Genomic DNA, 22,518 nt, shown 5'->3' on the forward strand with positions numbered 1-22,518 from the left:
AAAAAAAAAAAAAAAAAAAAAAAAAAAAAAAAAAAAAAAAAAAAAAAAAAAAAAGATTATTTTGCAATTAAGCAAAAGGGGTATTTATCTTTAATTTTCTATTGAGAATCATATATATATATATATATATATATATTGCTTTTTTAAGTTGGAATTTAAAGGAAAATTTGTTTTTACTTTAGTTTAAAAAAGTTTAAAATGGAAGTAAAAGAAAAAATTATTAATTTGAAAATATTATATGGGATATTTATAAAATATTTTTCTAATTTGGGAGAATTTTATTCGGTGGAAATTTGCTAAATTAATACGTCAATATTTGGTAACCTGAATATATGATTTGGATTGGATTATGAATTTATTTGGGTTGGATTGTATTCGAAAATTTGTTGAAGTAGATTGGTTTTAAAAAAATACATTTTTTAAGTTATATATACGTATTTTTTTTATTTAATTTCATAATTATTTTTTTAATTATTAAAACGGAGTCGTAAATTTTAATTAAATAGTATTTTACATTTATTAAAAATAAAAATTTGACAAAATAAATGGGTTAATTTACAAAGTTAATCCTTTTTATTTATTTTTTATAATTATTTAATAATTAATAATAGTTTATTAAAATAAAATATTTGTATTAAAGAACATATACAAATAAAATGAGTCTATATTCTTCTCATAAAAAGTTATTTTAAACTTTTTTTTAATTGATGCAATTCTATTTTAGTAAGTAATTATTTGTTAATGTTAAATAAAAACTATTATATCACTGAAATAATAATAAATTTTAACCATATAATATAATTTTATATCATTACACGACATTTGTCAAAGTGAACATACCTCAATTGTAAGAAATAACAAATACGGTTATGTCGAGTATGTCATTTAAATTGTTCATATATGGATTATTACATTATCATCGAATATTTTCTATCATAACCGTCCTCATTGAAGCTGCCACAGTGACGGGATCATAGTTTCGAATCGACAATTGAGTTATTCTTACCATATAAACATACACGAACTGTGTTATTAAAGATGTGAGATAAAAATTAGGATTTAGAACTTGAGAAAGAAAGGCCTTTTGTGATCCAACGAGAACGGTGGATCGGAATATTTTCCGGTGAGTATTTGAGATGAAACATACTCGTTTGCAGCCTCGGTGTAATGAGTTCCATCCCAGTTGACATACTTCGAGCTATCGTTGCACCCTTTTGCCGTGACGACCTTCCCATCCAACGTCTTCGTTAGCCCACAGGTGATTCGATTGTCGTAGTTGAGCGGAGGACCTCCATAGCCACAGCAAGTCATAATAGGTTGTTCAAAACCTACCACAATTGTAAAAAGTAGTGATTGCGTTATGACGCGAACACATTTTTATTGTAAGTCATTTCAAATCGATCTTAAATCGGCTGACCTAATTGGGAATAATTTGCGACGAGATTGAATTTTATCGCGTAGATGTCGACGTATGTGACGGTGGCATCAGCATATTGGCTTTGTAACGTTTTACAAAGAGCATGGAGCTGTGAATTAAAGAGGTTTGCAGCTTGGTTGTGTGAAATGAGGCATCCAAATTCATCGAGCTTCGATGGGTCAGTGCCAAAAGTAGCAATATTTTGAGCCAAGCACCCTAGAGGACCCGTGTTGTGGATCCAAAAATGTCTCGCCCCATTCTCGTACAGTCTCTGAAAAATAAGCGAGTTTTTAGTGTCACACCATCACTTCATGACTTTTAAAGAAATACGATTATGATAGTTGATATACGAGTCGAGTTGGCTCCTAGAAGTGGAATCAGTAAACATGTAAACAACCAAACGAGCAAGTCTTATGTTGACTGATTGACTGAGATCAAAAGGCATATGCTTTATTTGCCGGAAGTTATTTGACAATGTTTGATATTTAGAATCTCGCCCCGATGAGATTGCACCAAAGCCAATAAGATTGATGCGATAACTGGTGTAACAGCCAAACGGAAAAGTCCCACATTTTGGCTCGTTACGTATCACTGTTACCCTTACGGTTTTAAAACATGTCTACTAAGGAGAAGTTTTCACATCCTTATAAGAAACAGTTCGTTCCCCTCTCCAACTGATGTAGGATCTCACAATTAGCTGCCTAGATAGAATGACTGTCAAAGAGTTGATGACTGAGTTATTAAAAGACAAAGCCATACGATTCGACAGCTTCGAGCGTGGGATAGCTTGATAAGCTCGGCTACCCATATGAAACAGCACGTCAAAAGTTTAAACTCTTCAAAACCGATAGTTAAGATGATTTTAGACCTTTTTTAAGATGTTGTCAAAGTCGAGGTGGCAGAGGAGAACCAAACCCTAAAAGAGGGCACAATCCAATACAACATGGAAGCCTAAACCCTTCGACTCGAGAACTTCATCTCCAACTTCAAAAAGTACTTATGACGTACTAATACGATAGACAAAGAAGCAGACCCTAAAATTAATCGCTCGCAATCCTAAACATAACTCAACGATTTACGGTCGTTTATGTTTGTCAGAGGTACAAATCTAATCCTCTTTCGAACAAATGGTTGAACTAAAAAAAATTAAATAAAAATTATTCAAATTTAACTAGAAAGAAAGTAATATTTTGATTGAATATGAACCTGAATGCCAGTCTGAAACTCAGTTAAAATGGTGGGTATTGCTTGATCCAGAGGAGTTTTGGAGTAAAATGCAGCAGTAAGGTCATTCTGACCTATATCAAACATGTAAACCCCGTTCTTGAACGACTTTTCTACGGGTAGCAACTTGTTCACTTTTTTATTACCTGAAACACAAACACAAAATTTATTAAATATTTTCGAGCACATATTGTCCTATTTAGACTTTTTTTTTTTTTTTTTTTTTAATTTTCTTTCAACGTTTATAAAACGCATCTATGGCAAGATGAGATGCGACGTTGTATTGAGAGACCCTGGCCCGAGCAGAGTCAAGGTCGAGCGGAATGACTAGGCCTAGCATAGAGGTAAGTCGGATGTGTCGTAGACGATTGAACATGCACGCGCAGGCGGCATGTGTGGTCGAACAAGCTTGGATTCCGTACAAGCGATGTAAGATGGACGAAGACAAACCTCGCCTAAGGTCTGACGAAGCTACAAAGCCAGGGCGAAAAATATATATGGAGGTTAATTCCCCTCAAGGCTAGTCGTGAGCGTGTCAAGATCACGACGACGCACGGTAAAAAATGTAAGACCGTGACAGTTGGTATCACGAGAGGTTTTCACACTCTTGTAAATAATGTTTCGTTCTCCTCCCAACCGATGTGGGATCTCACACGAATTATGCTCAAATCGACGTGTTTCTTATACTTTTTTTTTTTTTTAATTCTTTTTTAATCAAAATTCAAAAAAAAAAAATCATGAATTATCTAAGTATTTACTCAAAAACTTTAGTAAGTACGTGTAAAAATAGTGTTTATAAGCTTAATTTTAAAAGTCAAATGATTGTCAAACGAGACTATAAGGAGTGTTCGACTTATTTGAAGTTTTAGGCGCAATAATGAGGTAGCGTGAATCATGAAAATCGTCGTTTTCTTCGTAAGATCGACGTTTCATATTTTTCAAAATGAAAATGATATCGAAATGTTATACCTTTGGCTCGAAGCCGAAGAACCCTATCTTTGAAATGGAGGAACTGGTTGAGCTGAACCCCAAAGGCAAAGGGGCTAACAGATGCAGCAGTTGCAGGAAGAACAGTGGAACCACCAGCCGCGTAATTGCACCCTTTTCTGAAACTTGGCCTCCCCACCGACTCCAAATACGCCCTCAAATGTGGCTTCCCCATTGCTTCCACTGACACCCAAGTAGAAAATCCATTAAAAAAGATGGAATATTGTAACGTTTGAAAAAAAATGTAGATAATCTAAACTTTAAGGGTATTTTCGTAATTAAACCTAACACAATTACGGTCGAATATAAGTCAAAGCTAAAAAATTAAACGTTCAACCTCGAAGATAGTAATGTTGAGTATAAAACGTAACGATTCAAGCTCATCGCTACTCGATATTGTCGTCTTTGAGCTTCCCTAAAAAAATGATTCGTTCTTCTCCCTAACTGATACGAGATCTCACACAGAAGTAAGTAAATACTCATAATCTCCTATTTTCCGCTCTAGAACATGTGTAAATACTCTAATTGTTTTAATGACGTGATATATTTTAAATATTTAATATTTATTAGCGTTTGTTTGGTTGTTAAAGTGAACATAACTCAATGATAATTGATACGTACTCTTATTTTTGAAGTCGAATGTTCAAAATTTTTATATTTTCACTCCGGGTAATAAAAAAAATTAAGATATTTTTTTAATAGGTGTATTTAGAAATTAGTTTCTAGTCTAAAAAGTTTAAAATGTGTTCGGTAATTAAATTACGAGCATATTTTATACTATAAAAATTCGTATAATCAAATTCTCACGTTCTATATTAATTTTTTTTTATTAATATAGCGAAAATGATTTGGGAATATTTAGATAATAATTTATATTTAAAAAATGACGAAAATGATTTTTTTCTTTTTTTTCTTTTTTACAAAAAAAATTAAAGGTAAAAACAGATAAAGTTCAAAGCATTGAAGAAAAACGGATTGAAAAAGAAACTGGAATAGTAAAATTGATGAACAGTCGAGAAGTTTACTGAGAAAATCAACGATGAGGCGGCCATTGCAGAACCTTCCAGACGAGGGGCTCTGGAAGTAAGTTTCTCCATAAGGCAGGGGGAGGCGGAATCCCTTGCCGGCGAGAAGCTCGCCGGTATCGGAGTTCGAGTCGCCGAAATTGAACACCGCCGGATAATGAAAAACACTGGAACTTCCAGAGCGGAAAATCGTCGAACACATTGTGAGCATCAGCGGAATGGCGAAGAATTTGGTGAGAGAAATCGCCATGGCGGATCCAGATTCAGAAGCAGAGTTCCGATGATGAAAAAATCGGTAATCCGGCGGGATTTTATTGGCGGAGAGAAAGGCTTAGGGTTTAATTCAAGAGAAGGCAATATGAATGATTGAAGCAAAGCTTTCGCTAAATTTAACTTTCATCCATCGCCAAAAATTTGCAGAGAAGGCGAATCGAAAATGGCGGTTTTAACGCAGAGCAAAAAAATAAAAAGAAAATAATAATAATAACTTATTTGCAATTTAGTCCCTTTACTTTCAATAATTCATTATGGTGCGGAAAAGTAATTGGTCTTGAATTTTAAAAATTATCACTTAGTCCCTAAAGATACAGATTTTTACTTATTTAGCCCTTAACTTTACAAAAATATGGTACTGGATTAAATTTTATATATTAAAAGGGTTTTTAAATTTTATTTTTAAAAAATTCACAGATGGTACTAGGGTTAAATTTAAAAAATATCTTGTTTTAGAGAGAAAATATTTAATTTTAATAGACTGATTAATTTTTAAAAATTCAATATGGTATTAAATACAAAATTACAATATTATAAATTTCAAAAACTTAATTAATAATTTTATAAATTTATTAAATATTTTTAAACGTAAGAGTTTATAGACTAAATTTTTTATTTTTTAAAAAAATTGGAGTGCAATATTTAAAATTTTTATGAGTATTTTAATTCTTTTATTAAGATATATTTGAAATTATTAAAATTAATACTTTAAAATATAAAAAATTGAAATTATTGGTACTAAATTAAAATAAAAATTTATTTTCAAGGGGTCCATTAAAAAAAAATTGAGAAAAAAAAAAAAGGACATTTTGCAAGCAAAATGGTTGTTCAAAATTCCCTTACAAGGGGCAATTTCTTTTTCTTTCATTTTTATAAATGGGAAAATTGTTTTGCTTCAATTTAAAGGTCTTAAAAAGGAAGAGAAAAAAAAATAATTCTAAAAATATTACCAGGTGAAAATAAATTATTTTTCTAATTCGGAGGATTTTATATGGTGTAGATTTAAAGTTGGATACTATATTAATGTGTTTTGGATATAGTTTATATTATAGATAATATATCATTTTTGTCAAATAATTTTAACACGTAATTTGTGAATATGATAAATCAGATAAATAATAACTTTATGTCTAGAATTATTCTAACTTTAATTTATTGTGTGTTTTAAGAATATATATATTAATTTAATATTGAACACAAAAATTCAAAACTAACCTAAATAAAAAATTGAATAAATAAATAAAGACGGGTTGGATTGAAAAATAATACAATTCAAATAATTGAATTGATTCTAAGTAATTTAACACGCGCGACCGAGATCTTGCATGAAATTTGTTATATAAATGAAGTCGGGAATAGGGAATATATTCCACCCCACCCTATCCTATATAAACGTGTGTGCATATATATATATATATATATATATATATATATATGTTAAAACTTTATACGACCCATGTTGTTTATAATTTTGAGACTATGGTTGGTGGTCGGATTTTTTTACGGGTGGAAAATTATCTTTTAATATTAAAATTTAAATTTAAAAAATTATGTTAGTAAAATATTATACGATAAAAATTACACGTAAATGGGGGGATGGGGACAGGGTCGACCCGCCCCACTCCGTTCAAACCCGGTTCAATTTTTAAAAAAAAAAACCTTTCCGTACCTGAATTTGCTTGGATTTGGCCCAATACTATATTCTCGCGGTTTGGATTTGGCCCATTTCTCTATTCTCGCCGCTTCCCAGTTTCGCATTGCGATTTGATCGCTACGGCTCGCACTGTCTGTACAATCCGACCACCAACCATGGCGGAGGTGCTCGGCATCGACGTCTCTGTTCCTCCTAGCCTCCATCTCATCTCTGCTTTCCTCGCCATGGAGGCAGCTGATTCTTTACTTTGCATGGCCAGGTACCACTCTAATACCCCCACTTAACTTCAGCGGAAATGCTCTCATACTAACGCGCCTTCTATCTCTGTGCCCACTTTATTGGAGTTTTATATCATTTCTCGAATGGATTACACATTACTTCTCGATTCGTTTATTTGCGTTTCTCATAATGGAGGTGGATAACTTTTTTTTTTTTTTTTTTGTCTCTTTTAGGGAATTGGGTCGCGGATTAGTGACCGAGACAGTGCAGAGGTTCATTTGGGATCATTGCATTAGCAAAGCTGTTGAGATTCTAAACCATTTCACTTCCATTTCATTGTTTTAATTGAATTCAATATAAATTCTCTGCTTGCTTATTAGTTCACTTAGGATTTAAATTTTGTTGGTACCATGGAGAGTAACAGAATGTAGATGTTGTTGGCATTTGTGAACTGGATTGGTATTTGAGTTTACTTCTTTCTCTGTTTCCTACTTTTTCAGCAAGAAATCAACCATTTTCATGTACCTTATCTGAAAAATTTTATGAAGAAACTGATATCTGAGGTTGAATCAAGTCAAGTTGAAGTGTTGGATGAGTTCTATGAATTGTATTCTCATTACATGGTTTCATGGAAGGTAAGCTGCTAAAGAAGGGAAAACTATTACATTGATTCATTTGCACATGAGAATCTCTTGGCTGCTTTTCCTTGCTCTTGAATGATAAGAGTTCTTGTTTGATAGGATGAGAATCTGAGCAAAGAAAGTGCAACAATCTCCAAATTTGTTTCTTTTCTTTTTCCACATGGCAAGTATTTTCTTCGTTTTTGTACTATCTCGTGACTGAAGTAGTCGATAATTTGGTTTTGTTTCCTTGGTTACAAATATTGAATTAATTGGTTCTTTAAGGTTCTTCGAGTTGTCAAAAGTTAAGGAAATTTGTGGTGCCACTACAATGCTCTCTCAACATGCTTGCAGGTGATACAGGGAATGCTTCACACTCACAACTTTGTTTAAGTTATCTTATGTTCATCATGTGTTAGCATAGTAATTTGTGGAAGATTTTGATCTTTAGAGTTTCTGGTTATTGTTCATCTGATTTACATTTTTCTCTTCGAGCTTTGTGTACATATATTGATATACATGGAACATTGCTTTACCATCTGGATTGATGTGCATTCGCTTCAAGTTAACTGTGAAACATAATAGATTTTATGCATTTCTTCTCTGTTATGGCTGATATCCAGATTTCCATCTTTATTGTTTTGGGGTATTGCCCAATTTTCTCTCTATATAAAGAATAAAGTAAGTACATTGTTGGTTAAAGTCTTTTTTTTTTTTTTTTTGAGATCTCACATCGGTTGGGGAGGAGAAAGGGTGTGGAAACCTCTCCCTAGCAGATGCATTTTAAAAACCTTGAGGAGAAACTCGAAAGGGAAAGCCTAAAGAGGACAAATTTGTTAGCGGTGGGCTTGGGTTGTTACATATGGTATTAGAGCCAAACATCGGGCGATGTGCCAGCAAAGAGACTGAGCCCGTGAACACGAGGCGGTGTGCCAATAAAGACGTTGGACCCCAAATGGGGGTGGATTGGGAGGTCTCACATCGATTAAAGAAGGGAACAATACTAGTAAGGACGCTGGACCCCGAAGGGGGGTGGATTGTGAGTCCCACATCAGTTGGGGAGGAGAACGAAACATTCTTTATAAGGGAGTGGAAACCTCTCCCTAACAGATGCGCTTTAAAAACCTTGAGGGGAAGCTCGAAAGGGAAAGCCCAAAGAGGATAATATCTGCTAACGGTGAGCTTGAGCTGTTACATTTTTAGTCCTTAGACTTTCCGGTGGTTTTATTTTGGTCTCTAAACTTTCAAAGTATGCATCGGTTAAATCTAATTTTAGTCCCTAAAATTGAGATTCCACTCTTTATTATTCCAGGGTATTCCCCTTTTTATTGCTGATGAGGCTTTTGTTCTTTCATTCTTCTTAATGAAAGTGGTTCTTATAAAAACAAGAAGAAAAAGAAAGAGAGTAAGTATTTTGTTCATTGATTAGGTTGTCTAGTTCATCCTACAATCAAATTACGAATTCAACTCTGATTTAAGTATTTTGTATAAGTTGTTTTATCAAAATACTGTATCTTGGGCTTTGAATATGAAGTCTAAATATAAGTACTTTCTATTAATGCGAAGTTCACAACTCTATGACAATTATTTATCTGTTATATTAAGTTAAAATAATCTTGCAAAGTTGTTTCAAGTCTGTAGATCTTTGTATGATACAGGTGTTCAATTTGGCCTTCGAGTCTATACCTTTCGGAACTGATACTCTCGTTTCCAGACATTTTCTCAACAAGAAAATGCTTTGAGGTAAATTTGTACATTTAGTTCTGCCTTAAATCTATTCCAAAAACTCCTTACATTTGCTATCTGAATCGTTTTATACCTCGATGGTCGGTCATTATACTCAAATATTTTGCTTATTATTCCGATCATACGTGTTAGGAGGAACATACCCTTTCGATGATCTAAGCCTTTTCATCTTTATAAAAAGAAATAAGAGACGAGTATTATCTAAGCCTGCATGTTTACACTGGCTATTCTGTGTAAGCTCAGGTGATGTTTGGCTCACAGTTTTAGTAAGTTTTTATGAAATTTGGGATTAGGAGAGTTTATGAATTGTTAAAGCTAATGAGTATAAAAGATTTGTTCCATAATTTGGAATGTTTAACCTAATGACTTTTTAACATAGGTTACACAAACCTAACCTTTGATCCGAACGCCTTGTAAGATTTCCATAATTTTCTAGCTATGTTTTACATGAAAACAGGTTGGTTCAGGTGTGGGTTTGGTTGGAATCTGCCTTGCTCGCGTCAAAACGTCATCGGTAAGTTGCTGGAAAACCTTGAAAGCTTGCATTGTTCCCATCAATGGAGACTTTTCAACTTTACCACAAAGTTGACGACCCTGTGTTTAAACAGATAGTGTTGAGTGATGGTGACCCATCAACATTAGCAAATATGAAGGTTAATTTAGGGTTGAATGGGTTGTGCTGCCTCAGCTCTGCAACTGCTACACCAGAAAGAACTGAAGAGGATCTTCAAACTGTAAGGGCACAATTATTAGGAATTTCTACATGTTTTTAGCTATCTGTTGACCTCAATCTCTGCATGCTCACTATTGAAATGGAAGCAAAATGTTTGAAAGTTATTGCGCTTCTGTACGTCTTCCTGCTTTTAAGACCATTCTTAAGCTTTTTCCTCCATTCCTTTGATTGAAATCCCATGTCGGTTGGAGAGGGGAACGAAACATTTCTTGTAAGGGTGTGGAAACCTCTCCCTAATAGACGCGTTTTAAAACCATGAGGCTGATTGCGATACGTAATGGGCCAAAACGGACAATATCTATTAGCGGTGGGCATGAGCTATTACAAATGGTATCAGAGCCAAACACCGGGTGGTGTGCCAGCGAGGACGCTGGGCTCCCAAGGAGGGTGGATTGTGAGATCCCATGTCGGTTGTAGAGGGGAATGAAAACATTCCTTATAAGGGTGGGAAAACCTTTCTTTAATAGACGCATTTTTAAAACTGTGAAGCTGACGGCGATGCGTAACGAGCCAAAGCGGACAATATCTACTAGCGGTGGGTATGAGCTGTTACAAATAGTATCAGAGCCAGATATCGGGCGGTGTGCTAGCGAGGACGCTGGGCTCCGAAAGGGGGTGGATTGTGAGATCCCACATAAGTTGGAAAGGCGAACGAAACATTCCTTATAGGGGTGTGGAAACCTCTCCCTAATAGACGCTTTTTATAGCCGTGAGACTGACGGTGATACATAATGGGTCAAAGCGGACAATATTTACTAACAGTGAGCATGGGCTGTTACAAATGGTATCAGAGCCAGACACTGGGCAATGTGCTAGCGAGGATGTTGTCTCCCAAGGGGGATGGATTGTGAGATCCTACATCGGTTGGAGAGGGGAACGAAATATTCCTTCTAAGGGTTTTAAAACCATGAGACTGATGGTGATACGTAACGGACTAAATCAGACAATATCTACTAGCGGTGGACATGGACTCTTACTAACTTATTATAAAGTTTGTTTAATGTATGAGACTTTCATGTATCAGTTTATAATGAGAAATATATGAATCTCAGGTGGAATGCATGCATCTGCCATGGGAATCAGCATCTGAAAGTGAACTCGAAGCTTTTGCACCAGATATTGTGTGAGTTTCTACTTTATGATTTGATATAACTTTCTTTTTGTACAAGCTCTCCTTAAATTTCAACGTATATAGACAATGACTCTTCTGCTTAGAAATGAAATGTTCTCCGATCCTCGTCATGTAGGTTAGGCGCAGATGTAATATACGATCCAGTTTGTCTCCCGCACCTTGTTCGTGTCCTTTCCATTCTTCTGCGCCCAAAGCAAATTCATAGCTCCACACACTCATTCCCGGGGAGTGAACATGTCGATGATGCAAATCACAGAAACGATGTAGACAATGGAAGCCATGGACACAAAGCTTGTAGAAGCGAACGCCCGGTGGCATATATTGCTTCCGTAATTCGCAACATCGACACGTTTAATCATTTTCTGGGTATCGTAGAACAGTCTAATCTGAGTATATGTGATATAACTGATGAACTAAAACCCATGAACTTGCTACCTTACATGCACTCTTACAATAGATCAAGTATTAGATTGTTTACTCTGAAATTCAAGTAGCTTTCTTTGTTAAATTCATTAAAACTTTGCTCTAAATGATTATTGTAAAAGAAACAATAGTGGGAATTATAGTTTGAACTTTGCAGATTGATTTAGTTCCATTGTTGAAGTTTACTGATAGTTGCAAGGGTTCAATATTCCGCCGTAAATTTTATACTGTCTCAAAAATACGTTGAAACTTTAATTTTTTTTAATAATACCTTTAATATATAAAGAAAGTTTAAAAAATACTCGTGACGATAAGTTGACAAAATAAAGATGAAAGAATGCCTTAATTGGAACCGCAAACCGAAGCTGAGTGGGTGAAAATATGTTTGAGCTTAGAACGGGGTGACCCGATATTTGATAGTCAAAGACTATAACCTTACTCTTATTTAAAATAATGTTTGAGCTTAGATCGGGATTGGACCGAACTTGAGCTAGACTTGGTTAGCTCGTGAGTACTCATGATTTAATTAAATTTATAGAATTTATGTTATTTTTTTTATATTATAAAATTTTATTTAATATTTCATTTATAAATTAAAAAAAAAAAAACCTATTACTAACTTAAAAGCAATGATATATAAATTAGAAATTTATTTAAAAGTTTAATTTTAAAATATATAAAATATAATTAAATTGACTTTAATTATAAGTTGATGGGACAATAAAAGTAATCTAATCAGTAAAATTTAAAGATTAAACCAAAGTTTGACCGAGTCAGAGGTGAAGTTGGGGTAATGTTTGGGCCGAAAGCCCATTAATAATAGAGTTTTAATATATTAATTAGATCCTCATCCACGATGCTCGTGTGGAAGGAAAAAAAAAAAAAAAAAGGCAAATAACGGGATTTCTTGAGAATAAAGTGAGGTGAATACTTTAGAGAAATGATTTGCCAGTGATTTCATTGCTGTTCTTGCATTGCCTTACGTGGTGTTCGTGTAGATTTGCTTGTCTTTTCAGCTTTGATGGGTGTCGAGGATCAATTGAGTGGAGCACAACTGATCAATTCAGAATAAAACACTGCAGAAATCGCTTGGATTCTTGTACTTTTTAAGGGAAAATCAAACAGGTAAAATACCCATTTCGTGTACGCATTTAATCTCTCTTTTTCAAGAAATCGAACTTTTCTCCTGGTTTTGTGATCTTGCATTTCATCCGCGTGAGGGTCTGTTTGCTTAGTTTCAGCGCATTTTGATTCTTGAGCTCTGTGGCTTGCGATGGGGGAGGTGGAGGTGATTCACTTATGGTCTACTCCGAGGTCGCTCAGTACCAGTCTGATGTACTCTTTTGCCCAGGTACTATTCGAGTTTTCTTGGTGAATCTCTAGCTAGGCATTCCTGTTTACTCTGTTTGGTTGCTGTGAAAATAGGGAGGAAAAGAGTAAGAAAAGAGCTGGAGAGTGTAGTGTTGGTGGCTGTTGCATTGCTTTGGTTGCATGAGTGATGTTTTTTCTTTAATGGGTTTCATGAATTCTAGCTTTTCTCTTCACCCATTGTTGTCAATTGTCTGTGACACACTGATTTACGTCTTGGTTTGCTCTTTTGTTCTCTATCTGCATTCCATTTCTTGCTTACTCTGTTTGGTTGCTGAGAAGATAGGGAGGAAAAGCGTAAGAAAAGAGCTGGAGAGTGTAGTGTTGCATGAGTAATGTTTTTTCTTTAATTGGTTTCATGAATTCTAGCTTTTCTCTTCACCCATTGTTGTCAATTGTCTGTGACTCACCGATTTACGTCTTGATTTTCTCTCTTGTTCTCTATCTGACATTCCATTTCTTGCTTACTCTGTTTGGTTGCTGAGAAAAGGAGGAGCAAGAGGGGAAGATAAGAGCGGTAGAGTTTAGAGTTGTAAAATTTATGTGTTGGTGGCATTTTATTGGTTTTGGTTGCTGGATAATGATTTTTCTCGAATGGATTTCAAGAATTACTGCTTTTCTCATCTCCCATTATGGTCATTATGTGTTAAATGATTTACGTTTTGATTCACATAGTCACTTTCTATAACGGTCCATGCCCACCGCTAGCAGATAGGGAAAGGTTTCCACACCCTTATAAACTTATAAAGGGTGTTTCGTTCTCCTCCCCAACCAATGTGGGATTCTCACACTCTCTAACTAACACTCCATTGCTTGCTTACTCTGTTTTTTTGCTGATAAGATGGAAAGGAAATGGGATGAAAACAGCTAGAGTATTTTGGTTTTTATGTGTTGGCTGTTGTACTCTTTTGGTTGCATTAGTAATGGTATTTCTATAATGGGTTTCAAAAACTGTAGTTTTTCTCTGCTCCCATGGCGGTCACTTGTTTATATAGGTGATATTTTGATGGTTTTTCTCTGCTTTTGTGTATATAGTTGCTTCTGCTTGGGACAGGTTTTGTATTGTTTTGGAAATTCAACCATCAAGTCGAAAGTCGTGGTTCAACTTGTTTTTTTTAGATCAATATTGCTTTTAACATCCGGTATAAGATTTGGAGGACAAACTTTTTTGGGCTCTGTTGTTTCTTTTTGCTCTTTTAATGCTGTTTGCATTGTTAAAGTAATATGCTATAACTATCTTCTTCTTCAATCTTTGGCAGCAGAGCTATATATCTGGATAAATCACTTGAACTAATTGAAAGTAGATTTTATGGCTACAATTGTCATTCGTTATGAGTTTCTGATTTGAATTGTATTTGGGAGCGAATGTATTTTGAGGACGTAATGCCATTTGATACTCTTTGTGCTGTTAAGTACGGGGAAGATCAGAGGCAACCACTATATAAAATGGAATGTTTTTTTTTTTTTTTTTGGGTGCATAATTTTCAATGAGAACTTGTTTCTTGCTCATCCTCATATCTATTTGCTCCGTTTTTGTCGTCAGAGAGATGACATGGAAGTGCTAGATGAACCACTCTATGCAAATTTCCTTCGGGTGACAGGTTATGATAGGCCATACCGTGAGGAGCTACTATCCAAAATGGTTTGTATATCAGCATAGCATCTTCATTTGCTTTAACTTCCAGTCTGTGTCATTTGTTTGAAACTCCGAACGTGGGGAGTGGTATGTATATATCCAGGAACAACTTTCCATGACCAACACTAAAACTTTGTTCGTCATTTTGGAGCGAGAAAGTGCCAATTTTAACCACCATGGTTTGGCAGGAGAAGTATGAAGCTTTATATCTAGATGCCTTTTAAGGCTGTTGGTTCAAATTATGATGACTACCTAGTACTTTTCTGTTAAATATTCTACTTCTTTTAGATGTCGAATGTCGTAGGATAGGTCGTTGTATTGCACAATTAATGGGAAGGTCGGCAGAAACTAAAGAAGAAAAAAATGATAAAAAGATAAAAGAAAGAAATAAGAATGCACAAGTTTTGTGTTGGAGAGATGGCATTGGATGCACACATCTTGTTTCAAGTAGCCAATATCAACTGATCTTCTCCCTAGGGTACCCTTGCACCATGCTTGAAAAGTATAAAGGAAAATTGACCATATATGGGTGGTTATGATATTATTATCATTTGAAATAATAAGCAGAACCGTTCCGGAACGCTCTCATTGCCTTTTTTACATGCTTGCTATAGGAACCTGATGGAAATAAGGTCATAAAGGACATCATTTTTGCACCAGGAGAAAAGAAGTACCGATTTTGCAAGGTAATGCAAATTTTCTTCACCATTCGTATATCTAATTGTATTCCTTATTGAATTGTGTTCCTTGATGTACATGTACATGTCCTCTGGATGGATTGACTGTATGCTTTTTGATTAATAAGATACTGAAAACTTTTGAAAGGACCGTTGCCAGGATGACGAATTGCTTATCATAGATGCTTAGAATATATTATAAAATATCAAAATGTATAATCCGTGCATGATGTATGGATGAGAGAGCGTAAATGGACAATACATGTTTTGAACTTCAAAGACGCTGCATTTTCCTGCTCTTTCTCTATTTGATATCGAGATCTTCACTTGAAAGCGGATGGACTGTTCATCAATGCTTACATGGGGAGTAAAGAAATTAGTATTCAACTAGAATGCTTCGTCTTTGATCATTTGTGTATAGTTCATCTTCACGTGCACGAGGATAATCAAAAGAAAAAAAAAAAAAAAAAAAGGAAAATGAAAAGGAAACTGATGCTTGTTAACCTATTGCATATCATTCTCTAGTTTTATGATTATTTTTTCCATTTGATATCCAAACAGCACATAGCAAAACAGAAAGTACCTGGTTTGGCAAGTGATTTGATGAAGAAAGGAAAGCACTTCATATTGATAAGAAATCCACTTGATATCTTGGTAAGATACTTGGGAATTTATTTCTCTTTACCTTTATGTTGTCATTCGACAAGGTTACGAAAGATTGAATAGTCATGTAGTGGTATTAACCTCCTAATATTGTTACCTCTCATATGAATTAAACTAATTTTTGAAAAATAAATCACTTGAATACAAATTTTGGAAAATTTCCTATTTCTTCCTTGTTACTAATCAAGGGTGTACTTTTTATGACAAAGGAATATATTCATAGCTTTTAAGTTCATTTTTTGTTTGTAGTTGTGGAGTCTAAGAACCATGCATATGTGTTGTATTCTTGGGTTGTTTGTTCCATGAACAGTACAAGTTTCGTCGATGGCCACCTCATTCTTTATTTACCCTTCTTGACAATCAATGAACTTGTCTCAGCCATCCTACGATAAGGTCATACCTGCAACCTTTTCTGAATTGGGCTTCTCAGAATTGGTATCTGTTTATAATGAGCTCAAAGAGTTGGGAAGACCCCCTCCTATCATCGACGCAGCTGAGCTTCAAAAGGATCCTGAGGTTCTACTTCTTTCTGATTTACCACTTCTTTTCTCGCACTCGAGACATGATTATGATATAATGCATAAATTTTTGTGTTTTAGTTTATGCATCAGCCACTTTATTCAAATTCAAATTGATATCGTGAATGATATAACACATTCGTTCTGGTTCTTAATCCTTGTGGAGGGTTCACTTCAATTATTAAGACTCTATATTGCATTATCATCTATACTCTCAGTTGTTTATTCTTTTTAATTTAGATTAACGCAATTCATCATATCGGTTGGTAACATTTTATCTTCTTTCTTTTATTGGTCCACAGGCAACTTTACGTGGTCTTTGTGAAGACCTCGATATTCCTTTTGAACACAAAATGCTGAAGTATGGAGCTCTTGTTCCTTTAAAAAGTTAAAATAACTTCATATATTACCTTTTCATTTGTGATCAAAACTCGATGAAAATTGAAATCATAATTTTCTTTGAAGTTGTGAAACTAGTAATTGTGTCAGAGCCTATTGTACGATGTCCAACCTAAAAGTTGTCTTCTGGAGGCAGTCCACTATTGGCTTGGACTGTAGAAATATAATCTATTTAATTACAAGAGCCATCATATAATGCATGTCTCTCTCTCCATCTCTTGGCTATAGTTGGCTTTTGATATTCAAAATAGCTAGTCAATGTTTTCTCGACCTGTTTATTGCAGATATCGATAAGCTTATCATAATAACCTGCAATCATTTTCAGATGGGAAGCTTGTCCCAAAGCAATAGATGGTGTATGGGCTCCATGGTGGTATAAAACTGTACATAAAAGTACAGGTTTCGAGTCAGCAAGGAAATATCCTTTGGTATGTCTTTTCTCTACACCTTTCTAGGAGTTGCATTTTGGTTGAAACTTTCATATCTCTTTTCGTATTTTTGTTCTTGATACTTAACCATTAAAATTAATGATATGTTGCTAATAGTAAAATGAGTTCACTATTTTTACAAAATAACATGATAGGGTGATACCATTTGTGTAGTGATTCTTTACTTCTTTGATTTTTATTTAGTACCAAACACTTATCTCCTTGCCGACATGTACTCCCTTGACGAATACCTTAACGATCATTTCTGTTCATCAACTAATGAGATTGTGTCTTGAATTTTCTATCTGTATCAGCCATTCCCATTTACTCTGTATGATTTACTTGAGCAAACCGCACCGCTCTACAACTTTCTTAGGCGCCATGTAAAGCAGAAATCACTTCTCCTCATGTCTCCCTTGCCTACTCCTGATCTTCCAGTTCCTGCAAATGAGAAGCTGCTTGCATGGGTGGGGGATGAGATCTTACCTCGTGATAGCGCGAAGGTACTAGAAACACATGCAGTTAAAGTACTACTTTCTTTAAATTCTGCATTTTCTAATATTCTCATTCTTGACTTCCAATTGTTGTAAGGTTTCTGTGTTCGACTCTGTTGTCCAAGGCGGAGACTCAGTATGGGAGGGACTTAGAGTTTATCGAGGAAAAATATTTAAGCTTGATGAACATTTGGATAGGTTAGTGGAAAAAGGCGCTCAAGCTAGATGGCTAATATTACCTGGACCATGACATTTGAAGAAAAAAAAAAATTCTCTTCTGTAGGTTATTTGATTCATCAAAAGCTTTGGCTTTCCAGAATGTTCCTACTAGGGACGAGGTACGCATCAAAGCAGTCAACTTTGTTTCTATCCATTAAACTAAGCATCAATATGTATAGTATGTTGTCTTCTTGCAACCTCGATGGTTTTGGGTCTTGGGTTATCCAATACAGGGAGGAAGGTACTCTTAGACACTTTCCTGAAGTCTTAAAAGAGGATGCATTGTTTATCCTTGTAAATTTTTTTTTATGCAAATGTAGGTGAAGGGTGCCATTTTCGGAACGCTCATTCGGAATGGAATGTTCGATAATGCACACATCCGATTATCTTTAACACGTGGGAAAAAGGTTGTGTAATCTTAAAGTACCTCTGGCTCGCTTAGTTTGCTAACCTTTTCTGTGAATTATTTCTGTAGAAAGCTGTTTTTATATTTTATTCCCAGTTGGCTATTTATTTTCAAAATAACGATTGAAATCATCTTTCTTTTAATGTTTAAACTAATGTGGCTTATCAATGAATTTCATAAGGATCTTCATGAACTGAATGATTGTTCCACTAGGGATTCTAACATCCACAGTACATCTGTTTAATATTTACTTACAAGTCAGATTAAAGAGCTAGGAGTTGTACTGTTCTTCTTTTACTTTTGGTTGAATTTGGAAGAGCTTATCTATATTTACTTGTTTTTATCCTCTTTAGGTCACTTCTGGAATGAGTCCCGAATTCAATCTCTATGGATGCACCTTAATTGGTAATGCAAATTCTTGCTTTAGTGTCAATGCAGTCAGCCTGCTATTAAGATTTCTTTTATGTTCTTTCAGGTTTTATTAGATGGAATAGTTATGCAGAAAACTTTATGTTGGCCTCAGCTGTTTTCGTATGTTCCAACAGGCGTCTGAAAATTTTAAAAGAACATGATTAAGCTTGGATTCATAAGAAGTCAACAGTTAAAATAGAATCCAAAATCTCATGAGACTTCTCCCAAGACCAGCTAGTCATACTAAAATCCCCTCCAATAACCTATTGGTCTCCTCCTAAGCCAGCTGAGTCATGCAGCTCGTGCCGAAAATCATCACTGAGGTCATTTCTGGAATGCCCATGAATATAGCCAAAAGCCAAAAAGAAAAAGCATCAGCTATAAAAAAGTGGATAGGTACAAAGAAATGACCTTGAATAACTTTCTTAATGGAAAAGTTTGGTTTGCTCCAAGAGAAGTCCAGCCAATATGAGAAGAAGTCCAAACAGGTTTAATGAAATTACTTTCAATATCTGCCTTCTTTGTTTCCTGCAGAAGGACAATACCCAGGTTTTGTTGCTGAACAGTCCTTTTAATCAATGACCATTTCGTCCATGAACCCAACCAACAAACATTCCATGTCAGAAATTTCATCAATCAACAGATTGGGACGTGGTGGGCCCATAACCCGAAAGGAGGTGGACACGAGGCGGTGTGCCAGCAAGGACAATGGACCCGGAAAGGGATGGATTGGGGGTCCCATACCGACTAGAGAAGGGAATGAGTGCCTGCGAAAACGCTGGGCCCTGAAGGGGGTGGATTGTGAGATCCTACATTGGTTAGGAAGGAGAACGAAACATTCTTTATAAGGGTGTGGAAACCTTATCATAGAAGACGTGTTTCAAAAACCTTGAGGGGAAGCCTGAAAGAGAAAACCCAAAGAGGACAATATCTGCTAGCGGGGGGCTTGGGCTGTTACAGTGCCCTCCAATAATACCATAAAGGTTTCTAGAATTTGGAGCTCCCTCTTAAGTTTGAGCTTTTTCCCCGTTGTTGCCATGACTTTTTCTTCTTGGGTGGTTAGGTTAGGGATGGGATGGCCAGTTCTTTTCTTAGGATCATCTATGCTTCAAGATGAGCTGCTTTAACTGTAAATACTTCAGTAGTTTATTTGTATATGTGGGTGTGTTTTAGCTTTAATTATTTATTTATTTATTGCTTGTAACTATATCTAGTGCTTGCTGAATGGAAACCTCCTGTCTACGACAACACGAGCGGAATAACTCTAGTGACTGCCACAACACGTCGTAATGCACCTAATGTAAGACAATTCCCTTCATCTTATATGTCTCTAATTCTCTATAATTTGTTTTGTACTCATAAGTTTAATTAAAATAAATGTTGATTATTCAACTTGACTATTACTAACCCTCATTCAGTCCGTTAGAATCGGTACTTATTTATTTATCGTGGCTCCAGAATTTGGATTCAAAGATTCATCACAATAATCTTCTCAACAACATTCTTGCCAAGGTATTGAATTTCCAACGGTGTGACCTTTTTGTACAAATTCTTCAAGGATGTAATTTTGAACACATTAAAAGTTTTCATGTTCTTATTATCATCTCTTGGATATATCATGCTGGCTAGCATTCAATACCATTCACATAAGTTATGTGATTCCATGTTAGCACATGAAGTTACTGCTTGATTTGTATTTGATTGAATCGATCATCTGTGGTTGACTCGAACTATATCAAATGGGCCGTGTCGAGTCTGTTTTGATTATCTCTTTCGATTGGTTGAGTTCATTGAAATGTGTAGATTGAAGGAAACAATGCGAATGCCGGTGATGCTATCATGCTGGACAAAGATGGCTTTGTGTCTGAAACAAATGCGACAAACATTGTAAGTATCGAGTTTCGAAACTTCTGTATATTATCTTTGGAAGCATGGCATCATATGATTTGTTGCATGACTGGCACATTCCCTTCTGATTCTACTCCTCGTTAGGTCTTCTTATCGATGTCGAAAGTAAATGTATAAATTCATTCGCTTACATTCTATACTTCATTTGAGACAAGGATATAAGATTAATGAACTCTTGCGAATTTCGTGCAGTTTTTAGTGAAAAAAGGCAAAGTTTTGACACCTGATGCTGATTACTGTCTCCCCGGAATAACTCGTGCAACGGTACGATACTTCACCTTATATGTTGCCAACATGGAATTTATTGTAAATGTCATAATTAGGCCTAAACTTCTCTCATTACATATCTAGCAAATGTAATGTATAACGTTGTCATCCATTAGCCCAAGAGTCTCATTTAGGGACAAACTGCCTTACCGTCCACACTAAGTTACGTATACTATCAATACATTACTAGGCTGAACAATAACGTGCCGTGGCTTCAACGTTTGGTGCCACGTGGATGAATCATCATTCAAGAATTCCACCCATGAACCTTAACTTATGATTGTTTGATTGCATAGACAATTTTCCTTTCCTTGATTTAACCTATATTGATCTTGATCTAATGGCTGCAGGTCATGGATCTTGTGGTGAAGGAGAAGCTGGTATTGGAGGAGCGAAGAATCAGCCTATCAGAATTTCATACTGCAGATGAGGTTTTCGTTTTTTACGTATTTAATTCGAAGTTGAATGGTTTGCGTAACATTGAGTTAGAACGAAAATGCTCATGAAAATCTTATAACATTGGTTTGCATAACATGATCGCACAATGAACTAAAAATAAAATGGTTATCAAATGGGATCGAATACGTCATCCAAAGCATCAAAAGCGTAACGGTTTGCTTGAAAAAGATTTTAACTGTAAAACTTATAGTAATGACTAGCTGAAGCTAAAACAATGGCAACGACGAAAAAGATAACGAACTTTCATCATGTGGAAGTGTTCGTTCGTATACAACTAAATACGATTTTCTGCAGGTATGGACTACTGGAACAATGGGAGAACTTACCCCTGTAAGTACACCTAATGGCTACACTTTTTTTTTTCTTTTTTTTTTTTATTCCTCTTGATAGGAAACTAAGAAATATGTTCATAAAAATATAAGAATGCTATCAAAAGACTCGTCCCTCGAAATTCCTTTCGTTCCTCTTGTATCGTGGAAACATTGACATGAAACCTTCTGAGAATACCGACTCTAGAATCTGGATGTCTCGGGTGGAGAACGAAACATTCTTTATAAGGGTGTGGAAACCTCTCCGTAGCAAATACATTTTAAAACCTTGAGGGGAAGTCCAGAAGAGAAAACCCAAAGAGAATAATATCTGCTAGCTAGCGGTAGACTTGAGCCGTTACAATGTCTGTAGAATAGCTTGGAAAAGCATGTACACTTCCTTGATTGTCTATGTTTTATCATTTTCATTTGAAGTAATGCTACGAATGATGCGAATAACAGGTTGAAACAAACCGAACCGAATCAATTTGTTTGTTTTTATAGGGTCGAAAGGTTTTTGTTAGATAACTCGACAAAGAATTGAACCAAACCGAACTAACACCCGAACACCGAACGGGGGAATTCCCTTTGATTTTTCAGGTTGTGAAGATCGACGGGCGTGTGATTGGCGATGGACAAGTTGGACCTGTGACAAGAAGGTTACAAAATGCTTACAAGAAACTGACAGAAGAATCAGGTGTGCCTATCCCAACCTATCAAGACACTACAAAGTGAACATCTTTCCACAAGGTGCACTTTCCTTGCTACAAATAATTGAATCATCTTTGTACACTTGGTTGGTGACAATGAGTCGGAATTTCTACGTTCACTACTAATAAATGAATGTTCTAGTCGAAGCCCTGAGGCTTACGTCGTTTTCTTAGTTTGAACAGAGGAATACGAC

The 22,518-nt window shown here is 35.4% G+C and overlaps 2 protein-coding genes across 2 annotated transcripts; one reads left to right on the top strand and one right to left on the bottom strand.

The window, feature by feature from the left end:
- Nucleotides 1-883: 883 nt before the first annotated feature.
- On the bottom strand, nucleotides 884-5,098 carry LOC111450411 (GDSL esterase/lipase At1g54790-like). Its single transcript, XM_023090515.1, has 5 exons — nucleotides 4,654-5,098; nucleotides 3,611-3,811; nucleotides 2,624-2,787; nucleotides 1,418-1,688; nucleotides 884-1,328 (listed from the first exon to the last, which is right to left on the bottom strand). Exons 1-5 carry the CDS (start codon nucleotides 4,901-4,903, stop codon nucleotides 1,060-1,062), a joined length of 1,155 nt encoding a protein of 384 aa, XP_022946283.1. The 5' UTR covers nucleotides 4,904-5,098; the 3' UTR covers nucleotides 884-1,059.
- A 1,555-nt stretch (nucleotides 5,099-6,653) lies between these two features.
- LOC111450423 (branched-chain-amino-acid aminotransferase-like protein 1) lies at nucleotides 6,654-22,484 on the top strand. Its single transcript, XM_023090531.1, is given in 29 exon segments — nucleotides 6,654-6,839; nucleotides 7,033-7,102; nucleotides 7,300-7,434; nucleotides 7,540-7,603; nucleotides 7,705-7,783; nucleotides 9,078-9,162; nucleotides 9,623-9,679; nucleotides 9,774-9,899; nucleotides 10,951-11,021; nucleotides 11,146-11,546; nucleotides 12,737-12,804; nucleotides 14,365-14,463; nucleotides 15,072-15,143; nucleotides 15,696-15,788; nucleotides 16,176-16,313; nucleotides 16,618-16,676; nucleotides 17,040-17,142; nucleotides 17,457-17,645; nucleotides 17,734-17,834; nucleotides 17,920-17,974; nucleotides 18,176-18,262; nucleotides 18,615-18,666; nucleotides 19,887-19,972; nucleotides 20,131-20,184; nucleotides 20,476-20,559; nucleotides 20,773-20,844; nucleotides 21,198-21,278; nucleotides 21,601-21,636; nucleotides 22,215-22,484. Coding segments are annotated over 29 exon segments (2,856 nt in total). The 5' UTR covers nucleotides 6,654-6,735; the 3' UTR covers nucleotides 22,350-22,484.
- The last annotated feature ends 34 nt before the right edge of the window (nucleotides 22,485-22,518 follow it).

The sequence above is a fragment of the Cucurbita moschata genome, unplaced genomic scaffold (assembly GCF_002738365.1).
Source record: "Cucurbita moschata cultivar Rifu unplaced genomic scaffold, Cmos_1.0 Cmo_Scf00012, whole genome shotgun sequence".
NCBI classification, from domain to species: domain Eukaryota; kingdom Viridiplantae; phylum Streptophyta; class Magnoliopsida; order Cucurbitales; family Cucurbitaceae; genus Cucurbita; species Cucurbita moschata.